A 26,732-nucleotide genomic window follows, 5' to 3' on the forward strand; every position below is an offset into this window, starting at 1 on the left:
AAATGTCCAAGAAAAAATAACAAAAAATCTATAATACATTAATCCTCCTACAACAGTGCAGAGAATAATCGGATGGGGAAAAAGGGTGAAAACAGAAACAGGAAGAAAAAAAAGACCCAACGCCAAAATGCGTATGGCCTTGCCCTGAGTACGGCGTGGCCTCTATGGGTTTATGGATGTAGACCCTCTAGATAAAAGGGGAAAGAATGAAAAAATATGCCGCCGCTTTATTTTGATCCGTCGTCCATGCTCGAAGCTTTTCCCCCTTCGTTTCCACCGTATCGCCCCCTCAATGTCCGCTCTCAACGAGCTTCCAACCTCCCACTCAGGCTCCCATGATGTAAAATCGTATGCCGTCCAGCTTTTCAGCTACGGAGTTTGCTGAGTCGATCGAGCCTTCCCATCTCCTTGTTTATTTTTATCACTCGAACTTTTCCTTTCCTCAATTCTCGATTCCCTTCCCTCGATTTCTCCCACTCCCTTTCCCCCAAAGTTTGTCTGGTCCGTGATCTATGCAGCCTGGGTTGCGTTCTCCTCCGCCATTTGCATCTTTGCAAAAATGTGTCTGACTTCTCGAATGTTCTCCGCCTGGGCGGTTGCGGCATTGGCGTTGCGTTCATCGGCAAAGGTCCGTACGTCTTGCAGGATACGGCTGTAGCCCTCGTCGTTGGGCAGCCACCAGCGCACACAGCTGGGCTCGTGGAACATTTCAGCCATCTTGGCGCGGAGTGATATCGGGTGTATGTATCTGTGTAGATTTCCATCAAAGTCAGTGTCCACGTTCGTGGGCGGGGCGAAAAGCAGAAAGGTGTAGCTAGTATGTCCACGTACCCCATAGTCTCTAGCAAAGCAAACTTCTTCCGAATCCAGTTGTGATGTTTGGCGTCCTGCGGTAGGAATAACGCCGAGAGGGCAATGCAAGCCTGGATCAGAATCAAGCTGCCCCTCGGGCTCGACGGCCACCTCTCGACAGCCTCAAAGATTTGGCAGATGGCGTAGGCGTGACCTCTAAGCTCGCCGTACAAGTGTTCTCGCTGCGTAGTCGATGATTGACACTTGTGCATCATCATGGTAGAGTTGAACTCGCTGGTGAGTAGCGTCGTCGAGAATATCGGGAAATCGTACAAGACTCCTGTGATAAACGGGTCGACAATGTTGTCCTCGCCAAGGGAGCCCGCGTGGCTAAAATCCGTGACGTAGTAAGCAGGGTCAGTAAGAGCGTGATCCCATCCGTCTTTCCAGCCCTGTAGCGAGTTTTGCAGTCGTTCGTGCTCTGTCGCGAAATCTTCCGGTGTTATCTGGCCTCTGCTACCTCGGGCGAAGAGGGTAGACATTTCTCTTGAAATGACCCGCAGGCGACCTGATTCCGCTTCCAATTTCCAGTGCAGACTGTCTGCTTCGTCCGAAATGGCTTGCTGATCGCAGTATTCTACAAAAGTTATGAACCACTCAGGGGCTAGCATCGTGGGAAAACCGCCCATCATAGCGATGAAGATGTCGAAGCGTCCATACCAAGACACGATCATTCTACCGAGCGGGGTCTGCGTAGCCGTCTCCGGTGTAAACAAGTGTGTCAGCATCTCGAACGCAGCCTTTTGATGCCCCATGAGGTTAATCCAGTCGCCCAAATACTCCTTTATCTCGGATTAGCCACATCTTGGTTTTCCATCTGTATTCAGGGATTGCCGTACCTCGATTGTGGCAAGCTGGAGGACGGTCAATAGCATAGCAACGTTGTGCTTCTCTTTCCTTTTCAGGGAGTTGAGCAGGAGGATAACACTCTTGTTGTAGTATTTCAAAAACTCCTCCATCTTGCCATTGGGATTCTGTATCGTCCGCTGGTAGGCTGCGAAGCCCACGACCGCGTACAACAGAGCCTCGTTCTGTAACGCAAAATTCGGCAGAATGACGCGAAAGAACTCGTGTGCGTCAGTGAGCATGCAGTAATGATAGTGAGTAACGTTTTCGCAGAAGTATTCCAGATGCTGCCGGAGGTCGGGGGGCAAATGTGACCAGTCGGCGTGACCACCTAAGGATAATATCGCAAGATCCGGCATCGTATATGCTGTTGTTGTTTGGCTACTCGCGGTAGACGTTGAAGGCGAGGCGCTCTTGGTCCCCTCGTGTGATGGCGTCTCGGAGCCGTGCCGTGTACCTCCCGTACGTTGCAAGTTGAAGGAAGAAGCTGTGCTGCTTCTACTCGGCCCGGAAAATTGTCTCTGAAGAGACTCTTCCTCTCCTTCGTCCTCGTCAAGAATGGTGTCTAGACCGACGGGCTCTGTGTCGTCCTCCCCGTCTTCAGCATCGTTGGAAGAATCCGGGCTGGCTTGCTGTTGAGTAGGAGCTCCATCTTTTGACGAGGAGCCTTGAGCTGGAGATCCTTTGGTTGCTGGTGGTTCCGGATAGATACATTCGCGGCTACCTTTTCGACACCCTGTGATCACGTTAACGATGCGACACGCTGGTACCTTTTCGACTTAACATACTATCGCAGACTGGCCGGCTTTCATCGCACTACATAGAGTCAGAAGACTGTGATCTTGCAGAGAGCGCGGGGACATACCTTCACTCTTCTACTCCTACACATATAGCAACCGGACCGTGTTCGTCGATGCTTGACGTGATCTAAGCCTGAAGCCGACTTTCTTCGATTCCTCGAGGATTTAGGCGCAGTAAGCCCAACGGGGTCAGGGAAGCCAGTGAAGTATCCCAGGTTGGGATATGGCCCAGGCATGGCACCGCCCATCATAGACATCTGGGCGCCTGGGAATTGGGGAGGATGTATTTCCTGCGGGCTTGTACTTTGGCTAGCTGCCACCCCCGTCATGGAGGTGAGAAAATGGTGATAATAGTCCCCCATATTTGCGGCTAGAAGGGGCCGACGCCGTGGTTTTTAGGTGGAAGGCAAGGGACTGAGAAGGTGAGAATTTGTGGATCGTGTGCTACGATGACCTTGGGGGAGCTGGCATGCTCTGCCCGTACTCAGAAGGACCGCAAATCCGTATCCCTTGGAGTTCGTGGGTCGCCAATCGTGACGGCAATGCGAGCGCTATAGTGGGGTGGCCAGACTAGGCGGAATACGTCTGAGCAAGCCAAAAGATGGAGTGAGCCAAGTTGTTGTTAGGGAACGAATTCCTTGAGGTAAAAAGACGGAGAGTTGTGGAAGGAGGAGCCGTCCGGATAGAGGGATGCGGTGGCCCGGCTAGGTAGATCAAATCGGGAGCTTGAGATGGCGAGCTGGTGGAATCTGATCCGGGGCATGGATACTGTTCCTTCAAAGCTATAGTTTGGATCTGTGGCAACCTATTCCATAAAAATTGGCTAGGGAAATAGCAATGGCGGACCCGGCATATGTCGAGAGGGGTCTGTGGTTGTAGTTGTGAGCGGACTTGGGAGGGAGATTATTCGCTATTTGTTTTTGGGGAAGTAGTAAAAGGGCGAGCCTGTGCCACTCAGAAGAGGGTCTCGGTCACCCAGAGCCACACCAGTTCGTTCGATAGCTTTTACTACGGGTAGTGATGACAGTAGTGGGGCACTGGGACGGCCACAATGTAACTGGGTCGACTGGGGAGCGGGTATCGCAGCTCGCGCTCAGTTGATCTGCTGGCGGGATTGACGTTATGGCGGGGGCTCCTGGAAGCTGCTACGCTAGGAAGGGAAGTCAAGGCCTAGACGGAGATGGTGAGGTGGTGTTGTCTGGCCTCCGTGTCCGAATCGATCCCGGCAGAGCTCAGAAGCACTTGGAAGATGTTGAGAATGTGGAGGGCCGTTGTGGTTGACCTAAGCCTAGTTGGAATTCAAGGGCCTGGTGAAGCACCAGCTGGCATGAGGATTGGTCCTGAATATCGACGAGTGTGAAGAATACGCCGTATTGTGTGATGAGATACACAGCAACGGCTTGGTAAGTATCGATGTGCCGTGTTCCACTCACTTGGGCCCGGCAAGGGGACTAGATCGTGTGAAGGGGTTGCCGAAGAGATTCAAGCAGATGAATACGTCAGATCTGAAGACTCGAAGCCAGCGGTAAGGCCAAATGTGAGACGAAACAGCCCAAACATGTGAGTATTGTAGCTGCGTTACAACCAGAAGAGGCGTGGAATGTAGATTCCAAAGTCAAAAAGCCCGCTGGTGCGTGATGGTGTACGGGTGGGTGGCGCCAAGTAGGGAGCAAGAGTCGACCAGATAGGCAGCTCTGAGATGGCCTGGAGTATGCGACTTGCCGAAAATGTGAAATGTCAAGACGGTTGGACAGTTCACAACCATAATAGTATCCTCAGGAATGGACTGGGATAGAGAACGGCTGTCCTGAAAAGTGATGAAAGAAGCTGGCGCGGGGTGAAGGGGTTTTTGGCGCAGCCACCCTTGCGAGCTCTGTGTCTTGCTGGTGGTTCCCTAGCCTCGGGAGAAGCGGTTTGGAAAGACGGCCCTAGATTGATTAAGGTTCCGGGATGGCGCGTGAGTGCTGGGGCGGCTGAGGCGTGGCAGACGCTGGCAAGAGGCCGATCCAAGGCGTGATATGGAGTCCCGTCACCACCCGTGTGTACTGATGAACGTGGCAACGGCTGGTCGTCCTAAGCCCAAACGGCTGTGAATGTCCGGGCTGTGCTCGAATTGGTCTGGCCGTCTGCCCAAAGTCTTAGCATAGGGAGAAGAGTAAAGATCGTCCGACCCAGCGGTACCGGTAGACAGGTTCGACTCACCCTTCAGCCTGAAGAGATGGGTTTCCTCCTCACTTGCGTACAAAGTACAAAGGACTCTGGATCAGGAACTGAGCTGGACGTCAGAACCCGACGGAAGAAGAGGCACAGATAAGCCCTGGCAGAAAGATGAGACAAGGGTCTTGTGTCTAAGGTGATGTAACGGGCCAAAGCAAACGCCCAGGTCGGTGGTGGGGGGAAAGCTGGGAATGAGCTTGCTGGGGTTCGGCGGAAAAGCAGACAGTTGAAGCCCTGTCAACATCTGGTTGTTGAAGTTTGATCAACACCAGGCTAGCTGAAAATGATGTGGAGGTTCCTGTTGTTGATCTGATGTTCTGATCTCGGATCCCGCGAGAGAAGAGCCGTGACAGCTGGGCATACTCGCCCTGGAATCGACATGGATGAGTGAACGGCGGCGTCCTCACTAGTTGCTTAGTACGACCCAAGTTGCACATACATCGCCGCCAGGCCCATCCTTTGAAACCGCGTTCCTTAAAAGCCTGTCCGCGCAAATTTGCCGTGTAGCGCAAATGCGTTGAGCGGCGCCAGCGTTCGTCTGGCAGTTTAAGGAAACCGCGGGCGCGTTCTTCTGTGCCACTCTAGCGCGGAACTTGTCCAAGCCCTGGCGTCCAGTCACACTCTAGGCCTATAAGCTCGTGTTAAAAGGTCACTCTTAGACAATGTGGGCCTGGTCCTGTCTAAGACGGCGGAGATTGATGATGGGAAGCTCCCCTGGATCTGTTGACAGCTATCCGTCACAATGGGTGTACTACTCGGAATGATCGTGTTCGAATTTCGAACCATTTGAGCGGTGTCCTCAGCAAGATATTCCCCGCCGAGTCCGAGCCATCGTTGCTAGCAGAATTCGCAAAAAAGGAGTCAAGGACCCGTGGAACAGCCCAATTTGCAGCGGGACGAACGGCCAGAGGCACGGTGGAATGCCAGAAGAAGGGGACTGACTGGCCAGGCGCTCATGGATGCTTTGCGTGTTCCCAGGCTGTCGGGGCGTCGAGCCATGGTCTTGGTGGAGGCATCAGGAAGAGGAGCAAGACGGAGAGACCAGCACCCCTCATCAACCCTAGCCACACCCACACTCCACACCCACTTCCAGGTCCTGGGTCCTAGGTTTTGGTGTCATTGAAATGGTGAAGGGGGTGTCGTTGGAGCGGGAGCACAGACATGGGGTCGGGAGGTGCGGCCGGGGTGGTGTGGCGGAGGGCGCAAGGGCAGAAAGAAATGTGAGAGCAGCAGCGGCAGCATAATCTAGCTTTCTTGGCTTTGGGAACCTGATGCCGCTAGCGCCCATGCTTAAAAGGCGGCGGTCCTGAGGATGGGACGAGAAATGAGTTCAGGTCAGTGCCGCTGCCGCCGTCGTCTGTTGCTGTAGTGTAGCTGCCGGTGCCTGTGCTCAGTGACATGTCGCACTTGAGTGGAGAAGCTGGCTTTGGAGAACGGGAGTCGGCGGGATCGAAGGGGGCGGGCGTTGACAGCAAGATGCAGCTGAGGGAGCGACTCGATTCAGTACTGAGCCGTCTGACGGTTGAAAAGAGGAAAACGTCGCAGCTGAAGCACTACAAAGCTAGCAAGATGCCAGGGGAGGGGAAGGGACCGGCCCTGGCAAAAGAGTACCTGATTGAAAGTTTCTCCGCCCTGTTGGTTCATGTAATCCCAGTGCCTGGGCCGTTCCCCCCCTGTGGTCCCGAGAAGCTCGTTGAAATGTCTAACCTCCTTGAGTCTATGCCAGAAGAGGAGACTTGGTCAGGTATTGCCTTTCCGTACGTAATATGACGGCTATATCGAATAAACCAGAGGAGATGCCAGGGAAGACGGCCGCTGTGCAAGATCGAGAATACACATTGCTTGCAGTGAATAATACACCAACAAACCACTCGCTTGGGGGCGTCTGGCGTTGGCGCATCTCGACCAAAAGCGGGAGAGCAGTACTGTCTGTGTACACAATCGTGGCAGTATAGGGAAACTTCATAGGAGTCGACGATCGAGACTGGCTTCCGTCCCAGGACAGTCGGGGCAGGGAGGGCCATGCCAGTGGTTGAGGCCAATGGAGGCGTCGGTTGTGGATCGAAAGCGGGCACTGATCAACAATCCCAATATGCAAGCAGAGCAACATCGTCCCATGCCAGGATGAGCGGCAGAAGGCGAAGGTGATTTCTTGCTCCGTAATACGTACTTTGCGCAGCTAAAAAGGCAGCAAAGTGGGCGTGCCAAAGGTTGATCTGACAGGGCTCGTTCAAGGCGGGAGGTCGAGCCTGCATTAGTCGATATGCAGCCAACGCTGTCGTGCGCAGTAAGGAGGATATTTGGAAGAGGAGTAGCTGGGACTCAGGAGATGGAGAAGTGTCCGGATTGCCTTGCACCAATGGCTAGATGCATCGAATTGATCATGACCAGCGGGCGTAGGTATTGCATTGTGCAGTTTCCGTGCATCGTACCCATTTCCGTATGTAGATGTCTCGTTGAATCATCCAGATTTCAGTCGTGTCCGGATAGGTAGCTCGAGGTTGCAGGGGGCTGGATTGAGATGCGACAACGATAACCTGGGCACCGTTTACTTTGATCCAGGTTGGTTCAGATCAGGCTTTGCATATCGCGTGGCCGACCAGCCATATCGAGAAGTGAAAAAGGCGTGGAAGTCACGTGGGAAATGTGTTCGTCGGTGTTGTAGTGTACACTATCACAGCACAGGCATGATGGCATGGAACTTGAAAGACCTGACGCAAAAGAACAGGCGGACGAACAAGGCACCCGCGGACCGGAGGAAAAAAAAAGAAAGTGGGGAGCAGCCCGAGTGGAGATGGCGAGTTTAAAAGAGTATTATGTAATTAATGTGCTGCAAAAGAGGGCAGGAATAACAGGCCCCAAGCAGGCCCCAAGCAGGCCCTCTTGGATGATCAAGTCTCGAAACAGCAGGAGTCGAAAACTGGACGGGCCGGGTCCACCTTCCAAGTTCCCACGATTCGGTCCCATGGTGCCGTCGGCATCGGGGGCCTTTTGTCAAGACACAACCTGCCTACCTTAAGGTACCTTATGGATCATGGAATACTCCGTAGGTACCTACCTTACCCACCCTACTCCGTACGGGATACTCAACCAGCAGGAGACAGGCGGCCCACGGCACGTCCAAACCCCCCCTTCCCCTTGTCTTTCCTGCCGTGCCTGCCTCAATTCTGCCATTTTGGTAATCGGAGAGAAACACGACATGGCCCCGTGGTCTATCCGAATGGAGTACCTTTACTGTGTAGGTTAGGAGCAAGGCCCTGCTCATATCCTGGACCTGAAAGCATTTCCATCTGCATCCAACACTCTACTTCAAGCATACGAGGAGGGTCAAAAAGAGTTGGGAATGAGACTCAAGAGTCAGTGGTAACTCGATATGCAGTCATGTTCATGGATTCGAGGAATGCGCGGCAACGCAAGATCCGATGATACACTGGAGACTTTGTACATTCGTCCAACGAGAGTTCGTTCCTATGGCCAAATATATATCAGTCAAGGTTTGCAAAGAGTCGATCATTGGATAATCTAATGGCCAAGGAACTGTGTCTATGCATACATGGTCTTATGAGCCTCGGTTTTCCTTTGGACCTTCCTGAATCATTCAATACTGTTGTCTACTATTATATTTTGATACATGAGTGGAATCCCACAAAATGAGAAGCAAAAATAAAAGAGCGGTGGGTGGCGAAACCCCAGTTAGCAGCACCAAGCAGAGCAAGGTATTCGTACACTACGGAGTACCTCAATGACCAGTTGTGTACCATGTAATAACCATGATTCCATATTCCATGATTCCAATGCCCAAGTCATGAAGTTGCCAACATATGCCAAAGTTGGCTTCAATATCCGCAAGTCCCTCAGTGCAGAATTCAAAATTGCAGCGTCCAACCTTGCACGGTGGCTTCATCTCCGCATTGCACCTGCTTTAGGGGCTGAGCTTGAGCAAGGAAGACCGAGGCTGGACAGGGACCTGCAATATGTAGCGCGTGCTTTCAAATTCTCAGGTAAGATCCGGATGGTAGGGAAAGTGCCGGCTCTTGATCATTGCGCCTTGCCTCACATCTCACGCTGCACACTCACACTTTACGCAGTAGTGACTTCACTCACACAGCTCCTCACTTTCTCCAACAACATCCTTTCCTCCCTCTCTGTCTTCTCCAATAAGTTGCCTCCTCTTCTTCCCACTGCGCTACGGCATACGGCACAAGCTGACTTTCCATTGTCCATCTTCTCACACTCTCTCCCTCTCCCCGTGCCGCCTCCGGCCAGTCAGATATCGGTTTGGACTGGGATGTGCCTAACTGCGGCGTCACGGTATTATGAAATTAACCTGCAATGACCCGATCCAATGGTTTCTAGTGGCCCAGACCGATCGAAGGTGCGCTGCAGCATTGTGCCCCCTGCCGGTCCTGGTTTTTTTTATTTTTTATTTTTTATTTTGCCTCCATTGTGTGTTTTCTCGGGATTTGTGCACTTGTCTCTTTTCTTTTTCACTGTACGAAGGAAACTGCAGCTGCCACTGGTATAGGCAGTAGCTTTGGCTGCAGCCGGCTCATTCCTAAGTATCCGTGCCTGCTAAGCTGGTTTACCTACCTTCGTATTACCTACCTTATTGACGAGGTTCACGTATACGTACCCTCTAAGGACCTTCCATTTCCCCGGCCAGTCACTTTCCGCCTCGTTCCGCCCCTAGGAACTGGCCCATGAGTATAGGTACCTAGCTATTTGCTTGAGATGCATCTCGTGTGGCCACACTTGCCTTGTTCGCCCTCCTAGTTCGGGACGGTTGTGGACGACAATATGGAGTGTGCTATAACTTAGATTCAGCTGCTGCAATGCCATGTCATGTCATGCGCTGCACTGCATCGCACTGCATTGCATCTTCTCGCGCACATTCATAGCAAAAATTCTATCGCGATGCAGCAATTTCTAAAATAAATCACAGCCCCTCAACGACAGCACCAGTCAACTTGGTCAACGAAAGGCGAATTGCGGTACTTTCCGAGACATCTCAGCTGGACCTGGCGACCTGGACCAGGACCTGGACCATTTCGGTCATCCACTCCATTCCCTTGTTTTGCTGCTTGCAGCTGTCAAGCAATACCGGTTAATCAGCCTTATTGCACGCCGCCACAGTTTAAACACACCTCACATCCGCCCTCACGAGTCACATCAAACAGCAAGCGCCCTGTGCGTCCGCGGCCAAAAACGGCATGCTTCATACGCATCTCTGAGCATCTTGGCTCTACGTCCTACGAAAAAGACCAGCTAAGCTGAAGCTTTAGACTTTGCTGCGCCCTACACTCTCTCAGTCGACTGTGGATTACTAAATCGATCATCCAGATGGACTGCAATGTCTCATCTGCTCCGTGTTTGCCGCACAATGGAACCCAAATCTGTCCCTATCTTTTGCGCGGTTTGGTTCTGTCACGCCCGTCACCGCCGGCCCGGCTTCTAGAACAGAAAAATACCCCTCAACTTTCTTTTCCAGCATGACAGCCTGGCCTGGTCGAAAGTTTGCAGCGCTTCTGGTCTTGTCGCGTCTTAATTCAACCGTCCTGTCCGCGTCGTACCGCACCGCACCGCAGTCTGCTTTGGCTCGGGAGAACCCGAGTCACGACGCAATCAGCTGCTCGGAGCTGCGACTTTGTACCATCCATGCTGTTTGCTTCAATATCAGCAGTAGCACCCTATAGCAGGATCTGGCCCACCGGGACGAGTCTTCAAACCCGTCATATATGACGGAGAAGACGCTTTATCCGGAAAAGATAATGCATGGTCTAATCTGCAGGATTCGCCACAAAACCGCCATCGTCTCGCAATTTTATTTGCAGCGCTCTACGTCCTACGTATGTAGTTCCAGCGTCGAGGATGCCAGTCATCTGGTACCTTATAGTCCCAAGCAGCAGATGCACCTCACATTTTCTCACCGTCTTAGAGACCTAGGTCATCCGCTGCCGGTGCAGGGTTGCAGATTTCCCGTGGCAAGGCACGCCCCGAGACAAGGGGGCATACGACAGGCCTGAGCCCTGAAGCCTCTCGCAACTCTTCCTTCATTGCTTTTTCCCATACCCCACCAAGGAGGCGGTCATAGTTCTGGGTCCTTGTTGGGATCATGGGTTTTGAATCCGACTGCAGATTTGTTTCTCAATATGTCGGCCGCCTCGGAACCTCGATGCTGATCACTGCGTTCAACGACGGCCAAGATTTTTTTCCCTACATACTCCCAGCACACAGTAGTCAATATTGTCATTGGGAGGTTACCACGAGAAGCGCCGCCCGTATACGGATACTCAAACAAATCACATGTTGGCGGCCGGCTATGTGGCCTTCTCGTCTGTGAATCAACACTCCATGACAGGGACAGGATGCATCTACCCGTAGAAAAGGGGAATACGCCTAAATGGGACCTCCTCACAGAAGCACAAGCATCTTGCTCAATAGTTCCCGCATTCCGGCAGCTACGGCCCCAAGCTCTCTATTCAAATCCTGACAGTGTCCTGATCCGGCATGGCCTAATTGACAAGGACTACATGCGAAGTTACAACACGGATTTGACAACCAACCCACCTCGATATGGAGAGATTTCATGGACAAGGAAACACGGCATGCGGTTATCGGTTGGGGTAGAACGTTGCAGGACGGCACAAGGGATTTGCGAGAATCGAGAATTAATGGCGTGCAAACGCTCCAACAGCCGTTGGACCGACCATCTGTGGCGCGCCGAATCTTGGTCGCTGCAGATAGTCAACGGTAACGGCCGTTGGCTTATTTTGCTCAATAGTGCCATCAAAACGTCTTGCCCTTTCGAGGTTGACGCGATCGGATGAACTGCCTGCGAAAGGCTGGTAGTACCAGAAGACAGTCATATTTGGCGGCGCGACATGGCGGATCCGGTTTGCAAATCACAAGTAATAAGATGGCTTGATATAGCCGTTCAGCTTTACACGCAGTGATCAAACAAGCACAGCGCCGAACGAAAGCGATAATGGCTCCCTTGCTCATATCCCAGCAACCCCCGAAGGCGGGAAGCAGCTCGGTATAACAAATCAAAAGAGACCCGCCCTCGACTCCCGCGGACCAGGAGAAGAGTCCTAAGTGCCAGTCATGGCTTTTGCGTCAAGGGCGACAAGCGGTAGAATATGCTCAAGTGCTGCCAGCCTCGGAGCACGCCGTAGCTCTTCCGAATCGGCCACATTGGGTAATGGGAAGCAAAACATCCATCATAAGACTGGCAGAATCAATCAGTCTTTACAAAAGAACGCAAACTTGATTGTACCGATCTTGAGAGAGAGGTACGGAACTGAACAAAGAGCGCGAACCCGCATGTGGTTAACATGTATGCAGCCACTCGCCATACCACGAACGTCTTTCGTCCAGAAATCTAGCGCGAAAACAAAAAGGCCAACGATGCTTGGCGTCTTACCAAAATTTGCCTAGCCAGGGCCTAGAAGGATCGCAAAGACGGGGGGCATGGGGGGCTCGTCCTCAGATGAACTCAAGGCTTCATCTCGTTCTCTACGTACTCCGTACGCTTTCCCATCCCTTCCGCAGTGAGGCAGAAGCGGCCAGCGTTGGCCTTGGAGCAATTTCAAGTGCCGTCAAGTGAGATCAGCAAAGAGGCCCTGCCGTTGTGGCTGACCAAAACGACTGTAGGTATGTTCACCAAACCCATGTTGGCATATGCTCCGATGGCTAACTTATCTAAAGGATCAAGCGGATGGCTGACACAATGAGGAAGGCGTTTTCAGGTTGAATCAACCGGACTAGCCTAGCAGCATGCCTCTACTACAGCCCCATGTTGACATCAACATAAACGACTACCTATGAACAGGGAACAGATGCCATCGACAGCATCAAGGACGGCATATCAATAGAGGACCATCACAGCGTACCCGGAAGATCCAAAGAGAGAGGAAAGAAAAACGCCGCATCTTAAAAGCGACATCAAAATACAGAGGCCAGACTGACGTCAGTCTTGGAGAGAAGGCCCTGGCCTCCTCGACTTGTAGGAGCCACGGCGAACCTACTGTGACAGCCATCACCGTCATTTCTCGCCTCTTGCAATCACAGTTCGTTGGCCATCATCCATACCCAGTTGTTATGGGGTCAGCCATGTCTTACTACGGGCGCAAAGGCCTCTCGTAATTTCTAATTCTTGTTCCATGTTCAGGAGACTTTGATGATGGGTTTTCCTGAGATGCTCCGTTTCTACTCCCACTCAACCAGCTATGTACCTTTCTACAAGATGGAGATGCTGACCTGAAGGCAGATGCGGAGGAAGATGCGGCCCGTGGCTTGTACATTCTAGCTCGTGCTGCTCGGTGAACGCCAGGCGAGGTTGTTCGTCATCTGCCACCATGCTCATCGTGCGCTTTGATATCAAGTTCTTACCCCGGATGGCGCTGAGTGGACCAACCGCTCCGGGATGTCGTCTTTGCCCAGCCATGCGATCTCAGCCGGATTGTGGGATGCCTTCTCTCTCATCCCCAGTCAGGGTCTATGTGTTCAGACTTCAAAGCCACAGTCACAGAATCAGAGTAACATCCTGATCTTCTCTTCGAAATTCGCGGCAAAGTGCCATCCGGTGTATGGGATGCTGATACATGCGCCTACTTTGTCAATTTCCGACGTGATTGACGAATTATTCTCGGCATTGAGCATCGCAATGGCCCCTTCCATATGGTACCTCATACTTTAGACGGACGTGCGGCTCTTCTTCGTCCGGGCCGAATTCTTCAAAGGCTACTACCTACCTACAACGCGCGTCCCAGATGGGTCAGAGGCGCAGGAACGATGCAAATGATCTGCCGATATCTCGAAGCTTCCCTGGTCGCATAGTATCGGTGCAACCATTACTACTCTTCCTATTGGAAAAGCATTCGTGATCGATCTACTACACAGCCATACACAAGGTGACATTGGCTTCCTCTTGTTACTCCTCCGCCTCCGGTCCTGCAGATTGACATGGCGAGCAACATGTCTTCAAGAATCATTTGGAGCGACAGTTCACATGTACTCGCATACATCATCGCATACACCACAGCAGACCTGTGCGCAGCTACCAGTGGGCATATTGAAGAGCTGGACCAAAGATGATCAGACCATACCAGACCGTATTTGTAGATCCCATGGAACTGGATCCATGCAGCCTCAAAGTTCTTTCGCGCAGTCTCAGGGACAGCCCGCCTTCGAATTTTCCGATCCGACGAGGGAATACTACTCTAGAGTTGAATATCCAATCGCAACGGGCGTCAAAGACATCACCTTGCCTTCCTCTCCTGTTGCAATGCTACCAGTTTGGGATTTCCTCTCGGGGATTATGCGGGAGACGCCCAATGGATGCTACGCTAGGAACGGACTATGTTCGCCAGCCCATTGCGACATTGCGATCAGACCGAGTGGCATTTACTCACACTCGACAACAGCCCAACTCTCATCCGTTGCCATCAGATTACAACGGGCGCAAAGCCACTTCGTGGACGGAGGCGTTCTTCCTTGGTGATATACGAACCAAGCGTTACAGTCACTCCTGCTACGTCGGTTAACACGACGGCCGAGTTAGAAGCGGCCGCTAAAGCTATCGGTACTTTGCGGATGCCATTGCGCCCAGAAATTGTCGGACGAACCTCGTCGGCTCTTTAACATTTCGCCCCGAAGGGACGGGATTTAGACCTACAGATCGACTTGTTGAGGTACATAGGTAATGGCTCTTCTGGATCTGGAGGCTGGGGGACGATCTCGTGCGCCCCTCCCTGTTCGACATCAAATCCCAGTGCTGAAGCTTCCCGGAGACATGAAGTTGATTCGTCGCACGAGACAGAAAACAGACTGAAGAAAAAAAAAAATCAAAAGGCGCCGAGACTAATGGCCGCTAGAGATGTGTCACAGCACCTCTAAAGTTATTACGCATACGGACGTAAGAATGGATAAGGAGGCGTGGGAGGGTGATGGGGATGTTGGCGTCATCCATCTGCTGTGGCTGATAGGGGTGTAGGGTCTGCCAGTACGTGGCATCTGCAGCCCCCGTGCTGATGGCATCATCCCGCTTTTCGCAATGAAGATCGTAACAGTTCCCCTGCTTTTGTTTCGAATTGACGATTATACGTCTCGAGGTGGCCGTGGGTGCGCCTAGGAGCCTACAGATACCAGTCACGGAACTGCAAATACCCACGCCCACCACCCACACGTACGGTGGTTCTGAAATTAGGCGCGGGGGATTCGGGACCGAGTTTCCTTGGACCAATGGACCAAGTTTCGTTTCAAGCACAGACCAGCTTCTTTGGAGGACGAACGGATGACTAAGCGCGAGAGAGAGAGAGAGACTGTCTCTTGGAGGAAATTGATCACTTGATTCTGCACGTGATGGCAGCATCAAACGCGCGCCCGGGCCGTAGGGGTCTTGGACCCTGCCGAAAGGGATGAATGGAAAGTTTCAGCCGCGCTGTCAATGGGAAGCGTGGTCTAAAAAGGGTGCGATGATGTGAAGCTCATATCGTACCATGAACTGGAAACCCTCAATTACATCGTCGACAAAATAAAACATTGCGTGTGTGAGATTGGTGGTGGAGCTTTCAACCACACGGCCGCTTCTCATCACAACCCACCCGTATCCGTCTTACAAGCAAGGCAGTGGGTGAGTGAGTGAGTGATCACAGGGAGAAACCGCACACTGTTGTAAACAGTGAGCACACAACAAACAATCATTGAGAATTCAAGCAACAGTAAGATCATTGGTAAGACAGAGAGAAAGAAGCATAATCATAATGGACCCAAATATTTCGGCATCCGCTCTGGGTGAGCCACAACACCTGGGCATCGGCTTCTACCTCCTCCCCTTCGCCACGTTCCTCTGCTTCCTCGTTCCGGTCCTCTACATCTTCCCTCCGATCCCGGCCACCACCAGCGACGCCCTCCGGTCAACCCACACCAAGATTGGCGTCTCGCCGCCAAAGAGCAACCTCCGGGACCAGCACTCCGCCAAGGCCGATGACACCGGCGTGAGCACCTCCAATGCCGGCACCGGCACCGGGCCCGTCGCCCGTGTCAAGGCGCTCTGCGTCTACCCCATCAAATCATGCCGCGGCATCGAAGTGACCCGGAGCAAGCTCCTCCCCACGGGCCTAGAATTCGACAGGCTGTACACTTTCGCCCAGCTCAAATCCCGCTTCCCGGCCGCCGTGGACGACTCGGCCGAGGCGAAAGACGAACACACCTGGGAATTCGTCACGCAGCGCCAGTTCCCCCTCCTCGCGACGATCAAAGTCGACGTCTACGTGCCCGACGCGACCAAATCCACCGTCTTTATGGAAAAGTCGTCCGACGCGTGGATCGTGATGCGGTTTCCCTGGCGGGAACCGGGATTCCGGGGTACCATGTCGTGGGTGGCATCCAAGATCCGGGACGGGTGGAGGGGCCAGCCGGAGATGGAGGTGTTGTTGCCGGTCGAGTTCCCGACGGACGCGGAGATTGCGGAGCGCGGGTATACGCGCGAGGACGTCAAAGTGTGGAAGGAGGTCGTGCCGGCGCTGAATATGGAAAAGGAGCTTCCTGGGGAGCTGTGTCGGTATTTGGGGGTGAGCAACAAGTTGGCGCTGTTCCGGGTTGATCCGGGGCAGTTGAGGGAGGTGTACCGGTGTGCGCCGAGGAAGGAGGAGGCTGGGTATCAACCTATTGTTGGATTCCAGGATGCTGTGAGTTGTTTTCTTTCTTTTTCTTGTTCTGCGTCCTCTTTCCCTCTTTTTTGGGTTCCTTTCTTCTTGGGGAGGGATGAGAGATGGATGAAAGGAAAATAAGAGTCGAAAAGGGGTTGACTTGAGGCTAACGAACTCGTTTCTTGGTTAAAAAAAGTATCCTCTTCATATCATGAACATTAGCAGTCTCCAGGACTTTGACGCCAAGGTACCCAAGGACGACGAGCTCAAGCATCTCGACGTCAGGAGGTTCCGGTCCAATATCATTGGTAAGTGCGATCTGACGCAATATGAGATGGACCCCCCTCCTCCCTCGAGACTCTTTAGAGACTCGATAGTGGGCAGAATTTCTAGACTCAAGAGCTTTACTGACGAAATCCTGTAATAACGTAGTCTCTGGTACGCCAGCCTACGACGAGGAATCATGGAAATGGGTAAACTTCACCCAGGGCACCTCAAAGGTCACCGTCCCGGCAAAGTTCCAAGTCTCGTGCCGTACCGTCCGGTAAGGCCCCCCTCTCACCCCTTCCTCACTCACCCCTTTACCCATTCACTCACCCCTCTTTATGCTCCTGAAAACCCAAACATTGGAAAAAAAGGAACACATTTTTTTGGCTAACACGACTGGCGAAAAAAAAAGCTGCAAAATGCCAAACGTCGACCCAGTAACCGGCGCCCGCCACGGCGCCGAACCAGACAGGTCCCTCCGCAAGCTCCGCGACGTCGACGAGGGCGCCCCGCGCATGGGGTGCCTCGGCATGCAAATGTGCCCGCTCTTCGAGGGCACCGACCGCGTCGAGTACATGCAGGCCTGGCTCGAGGTCGGCATGGACGTCTCCGTGCTGGAGCGCGGCGAGCACGTGTACATCAAGCAGTGAAAAGCTAGGCCATTTCATCTTGACCTTAATCCTGGCAGAAAAAAAAAACATCCGAGCAGCGGCTGTGGCGGCGATTTGGTGCTGCTGAGGAGAGAAGAGTGGTTGGGCTTTTTGTCTTGCTTGGTTATGGTGTGAAATGGCATAATAGACATAGACTTCAATCACACGCAGAGAGAGAGGAGAGTGTTGTAGGTTAAGAACAGGAAAGGACAAATTTGATTTCATAATTTTCGCACTCGCAACCTCCATTATATATCATGCCAATTACTCCCATAGTTCCGGCTTATTCTGCGTGAGAGAGACAAACCCGTCCGAACCCAGTGCAGAAAAACGACAGAAAGCGTGCTCCGCTGTGGTATCCAACGAAAAGAAAATTCAGCCCGACCCAGAAACCCCGTCGAGTACCCTTGCGCCTCTTCTTCAAACCGGGAGAAAGGCCCCAATGGCAAACGGAAAAGAGGAAGAAAATCCCATCATCGTCATCATCATCATGTCGCGATCCGGAACATATTTTTAGAAACATTCACGAGCAAACGCGAGCAAACACGTTTACTTCATGTCAGCGGGCGTCAATGCTTGAACCATACTGGTTCCTTCGCTGAAGCGAGTCCGGAAGATGCGGTTCGCGTTCTGGAACATGCCATCCTTGAGGGAGACGACGATGAACTGCGAGCCCTTGAAACGCGTCTTGATCAGGCGACCAATGTTTTGCGTGTGGGACAGATCCAGCGCGGCGTCAACCTCGTCAAGAATGTACATGGGCGCAGGCTTGAACTGCAGCAGGGCCATGATGAGGGAAAGGGCGATGAGAGATCTAAAATGCACGCGTTAGTTCAAATTCATTGACGCCACGTGGATAAGATTGAGAGTATGCTTACCTCTGTCCACCAGACAGCTCAGTCAAGCTCTGTTTCCACACCTTGCCAAGGGATACCTTGACTTCGAGACCGTCGCTAATGGTCTTGCCTTCAGGGGGGTCCAACTTGGCGAAACTGCCGGGCAAGAGCTCATTGAAAATCTGACCAAAGTCGCCGTTGACCTTCTCCCATGTCTCTTGCAGGGCCTTCTTCTTGTAGTCGTCCAGGCTGATGATGGTCTCCTCAATCTTGCGCTTGTCGCGGATAACAGTCTTCATCATGTGCTTGAGCGATACCTCCTTCTTCTCAACGCTCTCAATCATGTTCATGACTTTGGGGTTGATCTTCTTCTTCATACCCTGGAAGCGGTCCGTGAGGTTACGGAGCGTTGACTTGCACTCGCCAATGTTCTGACCCTTAAAGTCATACGGCGTTCCCGAACGGCCAAAGTTCTCCTTCTCGTCGGCAATCCAGTCGTGCTCCTTCTCCATGTGCGCGACTGTTTGCACGGCCGATTGCTGCTCCTTGTGGAACCTTTCGACCTGGTGGCCAAGCTTCTGCTTCTCGAGACTCTCCTCGGCGATGCGGGCGTTCTTGGATCGGGTAGCATCTTCAAGTGCGTGGAGTTCGTCATCGAAGCCATGGAGCTTGGCCCGCTCATCGTCGAGCTCGGCCTGGACACCGTCAAGAGTCTCTTGCAGAGTGCTTTGCTGCTTGACAAGATCCTCAATGTCCTGCTGCTGGGCCTTGATGGCCACTTCAACCTCTTGCTGCTGTTCGCGGGCTGCAGACAAATCGCCAGAGACCTGCTCTGAGTCGAGCTGGGCCCCTTGCACTTCTTTCTGCAGAACCTTGACTGAGGCAGTGTTCTTAGCAAGGTCAGCTCTCAGCTTATCCAATGACTTCTGAAGCTCAACAAGCTTGGCATCCTTGTTGTTGTCGAAGTCCTTCATGTCCTTCTCAATCCGCTTAACGTCCGCAGTGGCTTCGGAATGCCTCTTTTTGGCATCCGCAGTATCATTCTTAAGCTGGGCAATGGTTTCCTTCATATTCTGCACCTCCTGGATGATTGAAGATGAAGAATTGCTGCTAATCTGCTCTTCACCAAGCTTGATCTCATGGCTCTTTAGGTCAAGCTCCTGCTTGATCTTACGGGCATGGTCAAGTTTCGACTTCTCACTCGCAATGGTGAGCTGAAGCTGGTGCAATGAAGACTCGGCCTCCTTGAGTTGGCGTGTGATCTCGTTAAGCTTTTGCAGCGTGACGAGCACACCACTGGAATTGGGGGAGCTACCACCAGAAAGTGTACCTGAAGGGTCATAAGAATCACCCTCAAGGGTGATGGACCTCATTCTAACATTTGGATCGAAGGTTACCTTCTTGGCCGTCTCGGCATCTGCACAGATAAGAGTGTTGCCGAAGACATACTCCATAGCGGCGGAGACCTCATTGTCGTAGCCGACAAGTGACAGGGCCAGGTCAACCTTGCCTGGTGCTATTCTTTGGGCAGCCCCGATGGCCTGAGCCGAAGCCTTGAAGGCCGCAATCTTGTTCAAGGGAATGATGGTGACACGCTTGCGGAGCTTTCCGCCTTGGAGCAGTTGAGTGCCAGTGACTTCGGAGTCAACCACGACGTTGTAAAGGCGACCACCAGCGCAGATCTCGAGCGCAGTGCCGGCTTGCGTGTTTTGCTTGTCGAGTGTGAACAGCTGGGCAACCAAACCCTTGACCTTTGATCTATCAAAGTTGGGCGTCGGGTCGGCATAGTTGAAGTCAATGTTGGCGACCTTGCGCTTCAGGCCGTCAGCCTCCTGACGAAGACCTCGGATCTGCTGCTGTAGGGACGACTGCTTCTGGTATAACTGCTCTTCCTGGCCGGGCTCAAAGCCAAGTCGTCCGAGCTCTTTCTCGAGTTTCTGGGCTTGTGACCTGAGGCCTTCGAGATCCCTGAGAAGGTCGGCATTCTGCTCTTTCGCCTTCTTAGCCCGCGGCTCCTCCTCCTTGATTCGTTTTTCGAGATGAGCGATCTTCATCTTTGCTTGCTCCTGTTCAGTGACCGATGCCGTTGCGCGGTTTCTTGCGTCCTGGAGCTGGCCCTGGTAGCCGCTTTCTTGACCATCCTTGGATGCAACACCGGTCTGCAGTGTTTGCAAGAGTTCCTCCTTGGATTCGGCTTCTTGGCTTTGCTTCTCCAGGTCGTCCTTGGCTGCGTCAAATCGGGCTTTGATTTCCTCAAAAGCCTGAGTCTTCTCTTGCAGTGTCGCCTCCAGCTCCGCGACGTTCTTCTCGACAGCCGTCTTCTTCTCTTCCTCTTCCGCCATGCTGGACTTCTTCAAGTCCATGACCGTAGCAAGTCTGACCAGCTCGTTCGAATGTTTCTTGACGGCATCCTCCAAGGCTTGCGCCTTTCCTCCTTTCTTCAACTCCTTGTCGCGCTGAGCTCGGACTCGTTTGACATCTTCTTCAAGATGGGAGATTTCGCTCTTCAGTCGTGCCGCAGACTCCTCGAGGTCCTTCTGTCTTTGTTTCTTGCCCTCCAGGTCTGCTGCGGATTGCTCAAGCTTTTCCTGGCACCTTACATAGTCGTGCGCCACGACAACGCGTGTAAGACGCTCGAGATCGTTCTGGGTTTGTTGGAAGTCGAGGAAGGCTCGCTTCTCTGTTCTGAGCTTCTCAAGCTTCGGCTCGATCTCGTCTCGTAGTAATTCGGTGATTTCTTGCAACTTCATCTCTTTTTTCGCCATGGTCTTAAGCGCCTTGTCTCTCCTGTCCTCAAACATTCTGGTTCCCGCAGCTTCTTCAATCATGGCCAGAATTTCGACCGGCTTCATGTTGAGAACCTTTGTGATTCGACCCTGCATAATGAGGAAGTTGGGGTTGTTGATATTTAGCTGAACAGACTGGAACAGGTTCTGTACAGTCTGCTGTTGGGCTCGGTGTCCATTGATGAGGTATTTGGATGTGCCGCCGAGGACGATTTGCCGAGTCACACTAATGGTTGAGTACTCTTCGAAGCCAATCGGTGACTTCTTCTTGTCTCTGTTGTCGAAAACAATCGTAACACTCGCTTTCGTCACACCAGCTTGACCGCGCTTATAGATAAGATCCTGTTGTGAATAGCATTAGCTTCACCTGCCACCAGCAGAATGCACCACAATGGCTGGCTACGCACTTGGAGGTTTTGCGCTCTGACTGTTGTCATGTTGGTAATTCCCAAAACGAAGCAGATGGCGTCCAAGATGTTGGACTTTCCGGAACCGTTGAGACCGGTGATCGAGTTGAAACTTTCGTCCCTGTGATGTGTGAGATTACGTCCTCTCACAGCTAAGGCAAGGGGTTTGTTTACCATCCCGAAATCACCGTTCGCACGGCATACGACTTGAAGCCCTGGATACTGTTAGCATCGAAAAGATAAAAGAAGAAATGTGATCGCATACGTCTATGATAACCTCTATGACCCTCATGCTGCAGTGGTTAGTGGTTGGCGATGGTGTTGCTGAGGAGTGTTGTCAGAGTCAAGGTCTTTTTGTTTACTTTCGATCGGTCGCGTTTCCACTTCACCCCCCCTTCCCATGGATGGAAGGTTTGGACCCTCCCGCACTCCCGCCCGATAAGGCCCTTATCGGGGACAGCACACATACGGGGCAGGCAGTCACACAGGGCACTGCAAGTCTCCCGCAAGCCGCAAGCGCGACTGTCAATTTGTGATTGCCCCGGCTCAAGCAGCCCCACGAGCTTCAGCCGCGCTAAACCGAATCCGGACTCGACCAAAACATTCGGTTCGCAATGCAATTCAAATCCAGGTCCATCAACACCACCGCACATCCATACAGCCTTTGTGTGTTTTCCACTTTTTGCTTTCCTCTCCCCCTTCTTTTTCCAGCAACTACCTTACTGCACCCATCTACCACATCCCGAACTCGATGAACAGCTAGCATTTCTCTTCTTCTTCATAGCGACACTCTTGCGCGCGTCGCGATCTACCCCTCACAATGGCGACGATGCGAGGAACGCGTGTGCCTATTGGCTCCGCGTCATGGGTTAACGAAGAACGAACTACAGCCCTTAGTATCGTTCAGGCTGAGGCCGAAGAGTTCTCTTTTGCCGCGAGAAACGAGTTTGACTGGCTTAATGAGCATATGGCTGGGGTCTTCAACGAGAACGAAATGTATGGTGACCCCTGGCTAGTTGCTCTGTGCCGATTGCTAACTACCTTGACAGCAATGTCGCCGAGATCTTCAAGACACCTGGAAAGCTTCGAAGCAAAACGCCCCGAACGGCGCGTAAGGTCGACAATGGCGAGCCTCGTATCGTGAGTTTACTGCTGTCACGCGCGCCAACATCAACGTCCGCTAATAAAGTGCAGCCACTATCAGATGTGTTCTCTTCCACTCCCAACGGCGCCCCAAACACTTTCACACAACATCTTACTCGCGCTACTCCCACTGCCAACCCTGTGCCATCAACATCGTCACCTTTGATCAACAGGAATATTTCGCCCCTCAAGGCTGCCCCCTCCCCTAGGCCGGTTTCGAAACAGCCCGTTGCACTAGCCGATTCCGGATATTATGGCAGCCAGGATGTCGACAACGTGGACAACGAAGAAGACGACGACGACGACATGGATGTCGACCTGATCGAAGAGGAGACACAGATCGGCGAGCCACGATCGAGCCCCCCAAAGACTGCTGGACGTACCGGCCATGTCGCCTTCGAGGCCATCGAGCAGAACGCGCCTCAAAGCCCTACCGAAACACGTACTATACGCTCTCCTGAAGTTACTTTCCAGACGGCCAAGGAAGAGCAGACAACGCGGGTTATACGCGATCTCACCGAGGAAGCTCCATCCTCAGCATCGTCCAAGACCTCAGCTGCCCCAAGCCCGGCCAAGGAAGCCAGAACGCCCTCGCCTCCTATCGTGTCACCCACGCCCCGTTCCGCAAAAAAGAGCGTGTCACCTATCAAAGCCTCACCTCAGAAGCGCTCCCCAGCGAAGCAGTCTTCACCGCCATCCTCACCTGTGCTTGGAGCTGCACCATCTCCTATGCCCGAGCCTTCGCCTGCTGCCGAATCACACGATGATGTGGATGTGCACATGGACGATGATACACGATCACCATCCGACGACGAGTCGAGCCCGATCCGCCCAGTCAGGAAGAGCAGCCTCAACTTTGCTTCACTTCCTGCTAGAGAGCCTCTTAAGAATAAGAGTATCGGGGCCCGCGTCTCCAGGACCAGTCACTTGGATATGAACCGTCAGAGTTACTATGGTAGGCAAACGGGAGGAAAGAGTTTAGGAAACAACATGGAGCTACTTGGGGAATCAGACGACGAGGAAGGCAACGACGACGGAATGAGCATCGATGGCTCAGCCGAAGACAAGAAGGAGGTCGACAACTACGCTTCTAACCACAACAAAACATACACTCAACGACTACAAGACCAAATCAACTTGCTCGGTAAATCTCAACCAAACGCAAGCCGACCTTCAAAGTCGATCCCGAGCTCGGCGGTTGCGCAACAGCTTGCGCAAACGACTGCGGCCCAATTAGTTGAAGATGCCAAGGCAGCAACACCCGCGAAGAAGTCCGCTGCACCGCCAACTCCTGGGGCGTTCCCGGAGGACGATGAAGAAGAAGACGAAGTGGAAGAAGGCGAAGAGGATGACTGGATTGCGCCTCCTGTGCCTGCGAAAGATACGCCCTTGGCCAGTCCACGACCGCATTTGCCTAAGAGCCACACTGCGGACGTCATGGAAGGCATTGACAGGGCAGACACCGTCAGCGGTCCTGAATTTGCTTTTCCTAAGCAGCGGCAATCTCCTGGTCGCTCAGGCTCCCCCAAGCGGGCACCTGTCATCCCTGAGCGTACCACCAGTGTGTTTGGACACGGCAAATCTGCCTCCGTTTCTGTCTTGCCCGATCTTTCGAAGGACAAAATGGTTGAAGACCTGTCCCCAGCCAAGAAGCATGTTTCTGTCTCCAACCCTCTGTCAGCTGTGCCGGAGGATGGACGCCCCGAGACCCCCCAATCGCCTACACGAAGCTTCCGGGACAGTCCATTGAAACAGGTCAAGAACAAGCTGTCTTCTATTCTGAAAAGTTCCAAGGGTCTTCTTGCGAGCAGTGCGGCTATCAGCGCTGAGGGCAAATCTTCGCTAATGTCACCTTCCACCACTCGCTTCGGCATCAACCCCGGTCCCTCTACAGACTCGATTGTGCCCCAGTCAGTCGCCGCAGAGCCATTGTATCCTGACCTTTCCAAGCGAATTGCAGCCGATGCTCAAACACTCTCTAGCATGGGAAGCCCTGAGAAGCCCGTTGCGCGCAGAACGCGGGCTTCCGTTGAGAAGGAGAAGGAAGACAAGCGGAAAGAGAAAGAGGCCAAGCTGATGGCTGATCAGATGAGCAAGCTGGACAAGGCTCGTGCAGATGAGCGGGAAAAGGCCCGGACTTTCAGCAAAGAGCAAGAGAAGATTGCCGCGATGGAGAAGAAGATTGCTGCTCAAAAGGAGAAGGAACCTGAACAGGAGCAAGTCAGGGAGGTTGAACGACCTGCTCGAACGCCGGCCCCGAAGGAAGCACCCAAGCCTACAAGGACTAGCCCTCGCAAGGCCAAGGCTCAAGCTGAGGCCGAGGCTGCTGCCCAGGCCTCACAGTCAGAAAAGCCTGATGTAGAAATGGCTGAAGCGCCAACCCCCAGGCCGCCGCCATCCGCTCCTCGCTCTGTTGGCCCTAGCCAGACGGCCAGGCAGCGAGAACTCAGGCGTCCGATGAAGCCAACCAAGGAAGCGCCCAGCAAGATCAAGCAAGCACCTACCGTCATTCGCGTTAACACCGGCTCGCAACACTCGCAGTTCCACCCCTCCAACAGCACATTATCATCGGGCCTACAAGAGACACTGGGCTCCTCAATCAAGTCCAAATCAAGCCAGCCAGGCTCACATAGCAAGCAGTCTCTGGCGAGCATGAAGAGCTCTGTCTCGTCCAACGGCCGACCGAAAGCACTCGAGCTTGCCGCCAAGCGAAAGGAACAAGAAGAGCGGGAGGCCCAACGGAAGAGAGATGCGAAGCTCGAACTCGAACGCAAACGCGCTGCGATTCAAGAGGAGGAGCGCAAGCAGGAACTGCAAAGGCGGCAAGAGGCAGAGAGACAGAGGGAGAGGGACAGGGAGCAAGCCGAGGCGAAGAAGAGCGCACAGAGACAGGCAGCAATTGAGCGTGCCAAGCAGACCCGAGCACCGCCGCCTGCTGTGCGCTCTCAGCCCAATGGCCCTCCCGACTACACCGCCAGCCAACGCTCCGATGGCCAGCCTCCCCGGCCTCCGTCCCGAATGAACTCAATGGCCCATCGGTCTCAAGAGGATCGACCGGTCAATGCTGTTCTCTCAAACGCTTCGAAGCCAGGCTCGAAGCGTCCCCTGCCGCAAGACAGCAGAGAGGACACTGGCTCGCGCAACCCTCCCGCACGTAACGGGCAATCTTACAAAACCCAAGAAGCCAAGCGTCGTCGCACTAGTGATGACTTTGCTGATGAGCTTGACATGGACATTCAACCACCCAACATCAAGGGCCCTCCTGTTCGCCCTCCGTCAGTTGGTTTCAAGAAGGTTGGTTACCCATTGCTCAGTGCGCACGAGGGGAGCTATACTAACGTGGATCATCAGGATATACCCACTAAGTCGACGTACGGCTACACCAACGCACCACCGAGTGCCTCCAGAGATTTGTTCAAGTCTACCGTCACCGCCCAGCACCACAGCACAATCAAGTCCACAAAGCAAGTGGATATGAATCAGTTTGCTCAGGGACACATTCCATTCGCGCCCAATCCAAACCCTGCCGGCCCGGCTCATAAGACACCAGCGCGACCTATGGGTGCTGCAAGCACCAAGTCTACCGCAAAGGCCACGAGATCGTCTCCTCGATTCCAAGACGGCGAAAAGATTGAGCTGCCCGAAATCGATACAGATGAGGACGAAGATGATGACGACTCCCACTTTGGCGTTGCCCCTTGGGCTGATTCGCCTGATTTGAGACGCGCCCTCATGAAACAGGAAACCATGAACCCTGAGGGTATCTTTGGGCCTCCCCGTGCCCTTAACATGGAGGAAGTGTTTAACAACAAGGAGAGATGGCACAAGTTCCGCGCACGCACATCAAGCGCTAACTGGAGTGGATCGGATCGCTTGACAGAAGACGAGATTAGGAAGGATCTTGCAGCTCGCGACAAGCTTCGCAGAGAGGGTGGTTGGTCCTACGAGATGAGCAAGGACTTGATGTGAGAGTCGCCGCAGACTTGGCGTTGGTTTTGGTGGTTGGGTGACAGCTGTGTGAATTACACATGCGAACGTGCTCACGATGGGACATATGCAGATCATACGGCTGCTCAGATGGCTGAGCAAAGCCTGGTGTATTCTTTTATTCTTGCAAGGAAGCAAGAAACTTTTATTGCGGGCGTTGGGCAGCATAAGGCATACAATTATGACCGTGTTAATATTCAGCAAAATGGCAATTCCGCGTTACCTTTGAAGCTATGATGAATCTCGTGGTATGGTAGCTGCAAGTTGAACCTGCATCCGGGGGCCGGCTG

The 26,732-nt window shown here is 53.1% G+C and overlaps 4 protein-coding genes across 4 annotated transcripts; 2 read left to right on the plus strand and 2 right to left on the minus strand.

Annotated features, from left to right (window-relative positions):
• Window positions 1–510: 510 nt before the first annotated feature.
• Window positions 511–2,587, minus strand: N0V96_005919 (uncharacterized protein; the record flags this gene model as incomplete). Its single annotated transcript, XM_053189458.2, has 5 exons — window positions 511–748; window positions 832–1,634; window positions 1,692–2,434; window positions 2,487–2,514; window positions 2,564–2,587. The coding sequence occupies 5 exons, from the start codon at window positions 2,585–2,587 to the stop codon at window positions 511–513; spliced, it is 1,836 nt and encodes a 611-aa protein (XP_053052911.2).
• A 12,891-nt stretch (window positions 2,588–15,478) lies between these two features.
• On the plus strand, window positions 15,479–17,283 carry N0V96_005920 (uncharacterized protein; the record flags this gene model as incomplete). Its single annotated transcript, XM_053189457.2, has 4 exons — window positions 15,479–16,405; window positions 16,599–16,674; window positions 16,799–16,910; window positions 17,046–17,283. The coding sequence occupies 4 exons, from the start codon at window positions 15,479–15,481 to the stop codon at window positions 17,281–17,283; spliced, it is 1,353 nt and encodes a 450-aa protein (XP_053052910.1).
• Window positions 17,284–17,832: 549 nt separating this feature from the next.
• On the minus strand, window positions 17,833–21,604 carry SMC2 (Structural maintenance of chromosomes protein 2; the record flags this gene model as incomplete). The annotated part of the gene is made up of 5 exons (XM_053189456.1): window positions 17,833–18,097; window positions 18,162–21,247; window positions 21,313–21,433; window positions 21,487–21,527; window positions 21,578–21,604. The coding sequence occupies 5 exons, from the start codon at window positions 21,602–21,604 to the stop codon at window positions 17,833–17,835; spliced, it is 3,540 nt and encodes a 1,179-aa protein (XP_053052909.1).
• A 528-nt stretch (window positions 21,605–22,132) lies between these two features.
• ORC4_1 (origin recognition complex subunit 4) lies at window positions 22,133–26,424 on the plus strand (the record flags this gene model as incomplete). Its single annotated transcript, XM_065757527.1, has 4 exons — window positions 22,133–22,308; window positions 22,362–22,452; window positions 22,507–25,749; window positions 25,807–26,424. The coding sequence occupies 4 exons, from the start codon at window positions 22,133–22,135 to the stop codon at window positions 26,422–26,424; spliced, it is 4,128 nt and encodes a 1,375-aa protein (XP_065613870.1).
• Window positions 26,425–26,732: the final 308 nt, after the last annotated feature.

Source organism: Colletotrichum fioriniae, assembly GCF_027942845.1.
Source record: "Colletotrichum fioriniae strain IMI 355084 chromosome Unknown scaffold_6, whole genome shotgun sequence".
In the NCBI taxonomy this organism is placed as follows: domain Eukaryota; kingdom Fungi; phylum Ascomycota; class Sordariomycetes; order Glomerellales; family Glomerellaceae; genus Colletotrichum; species Colletotrichum fioriniae.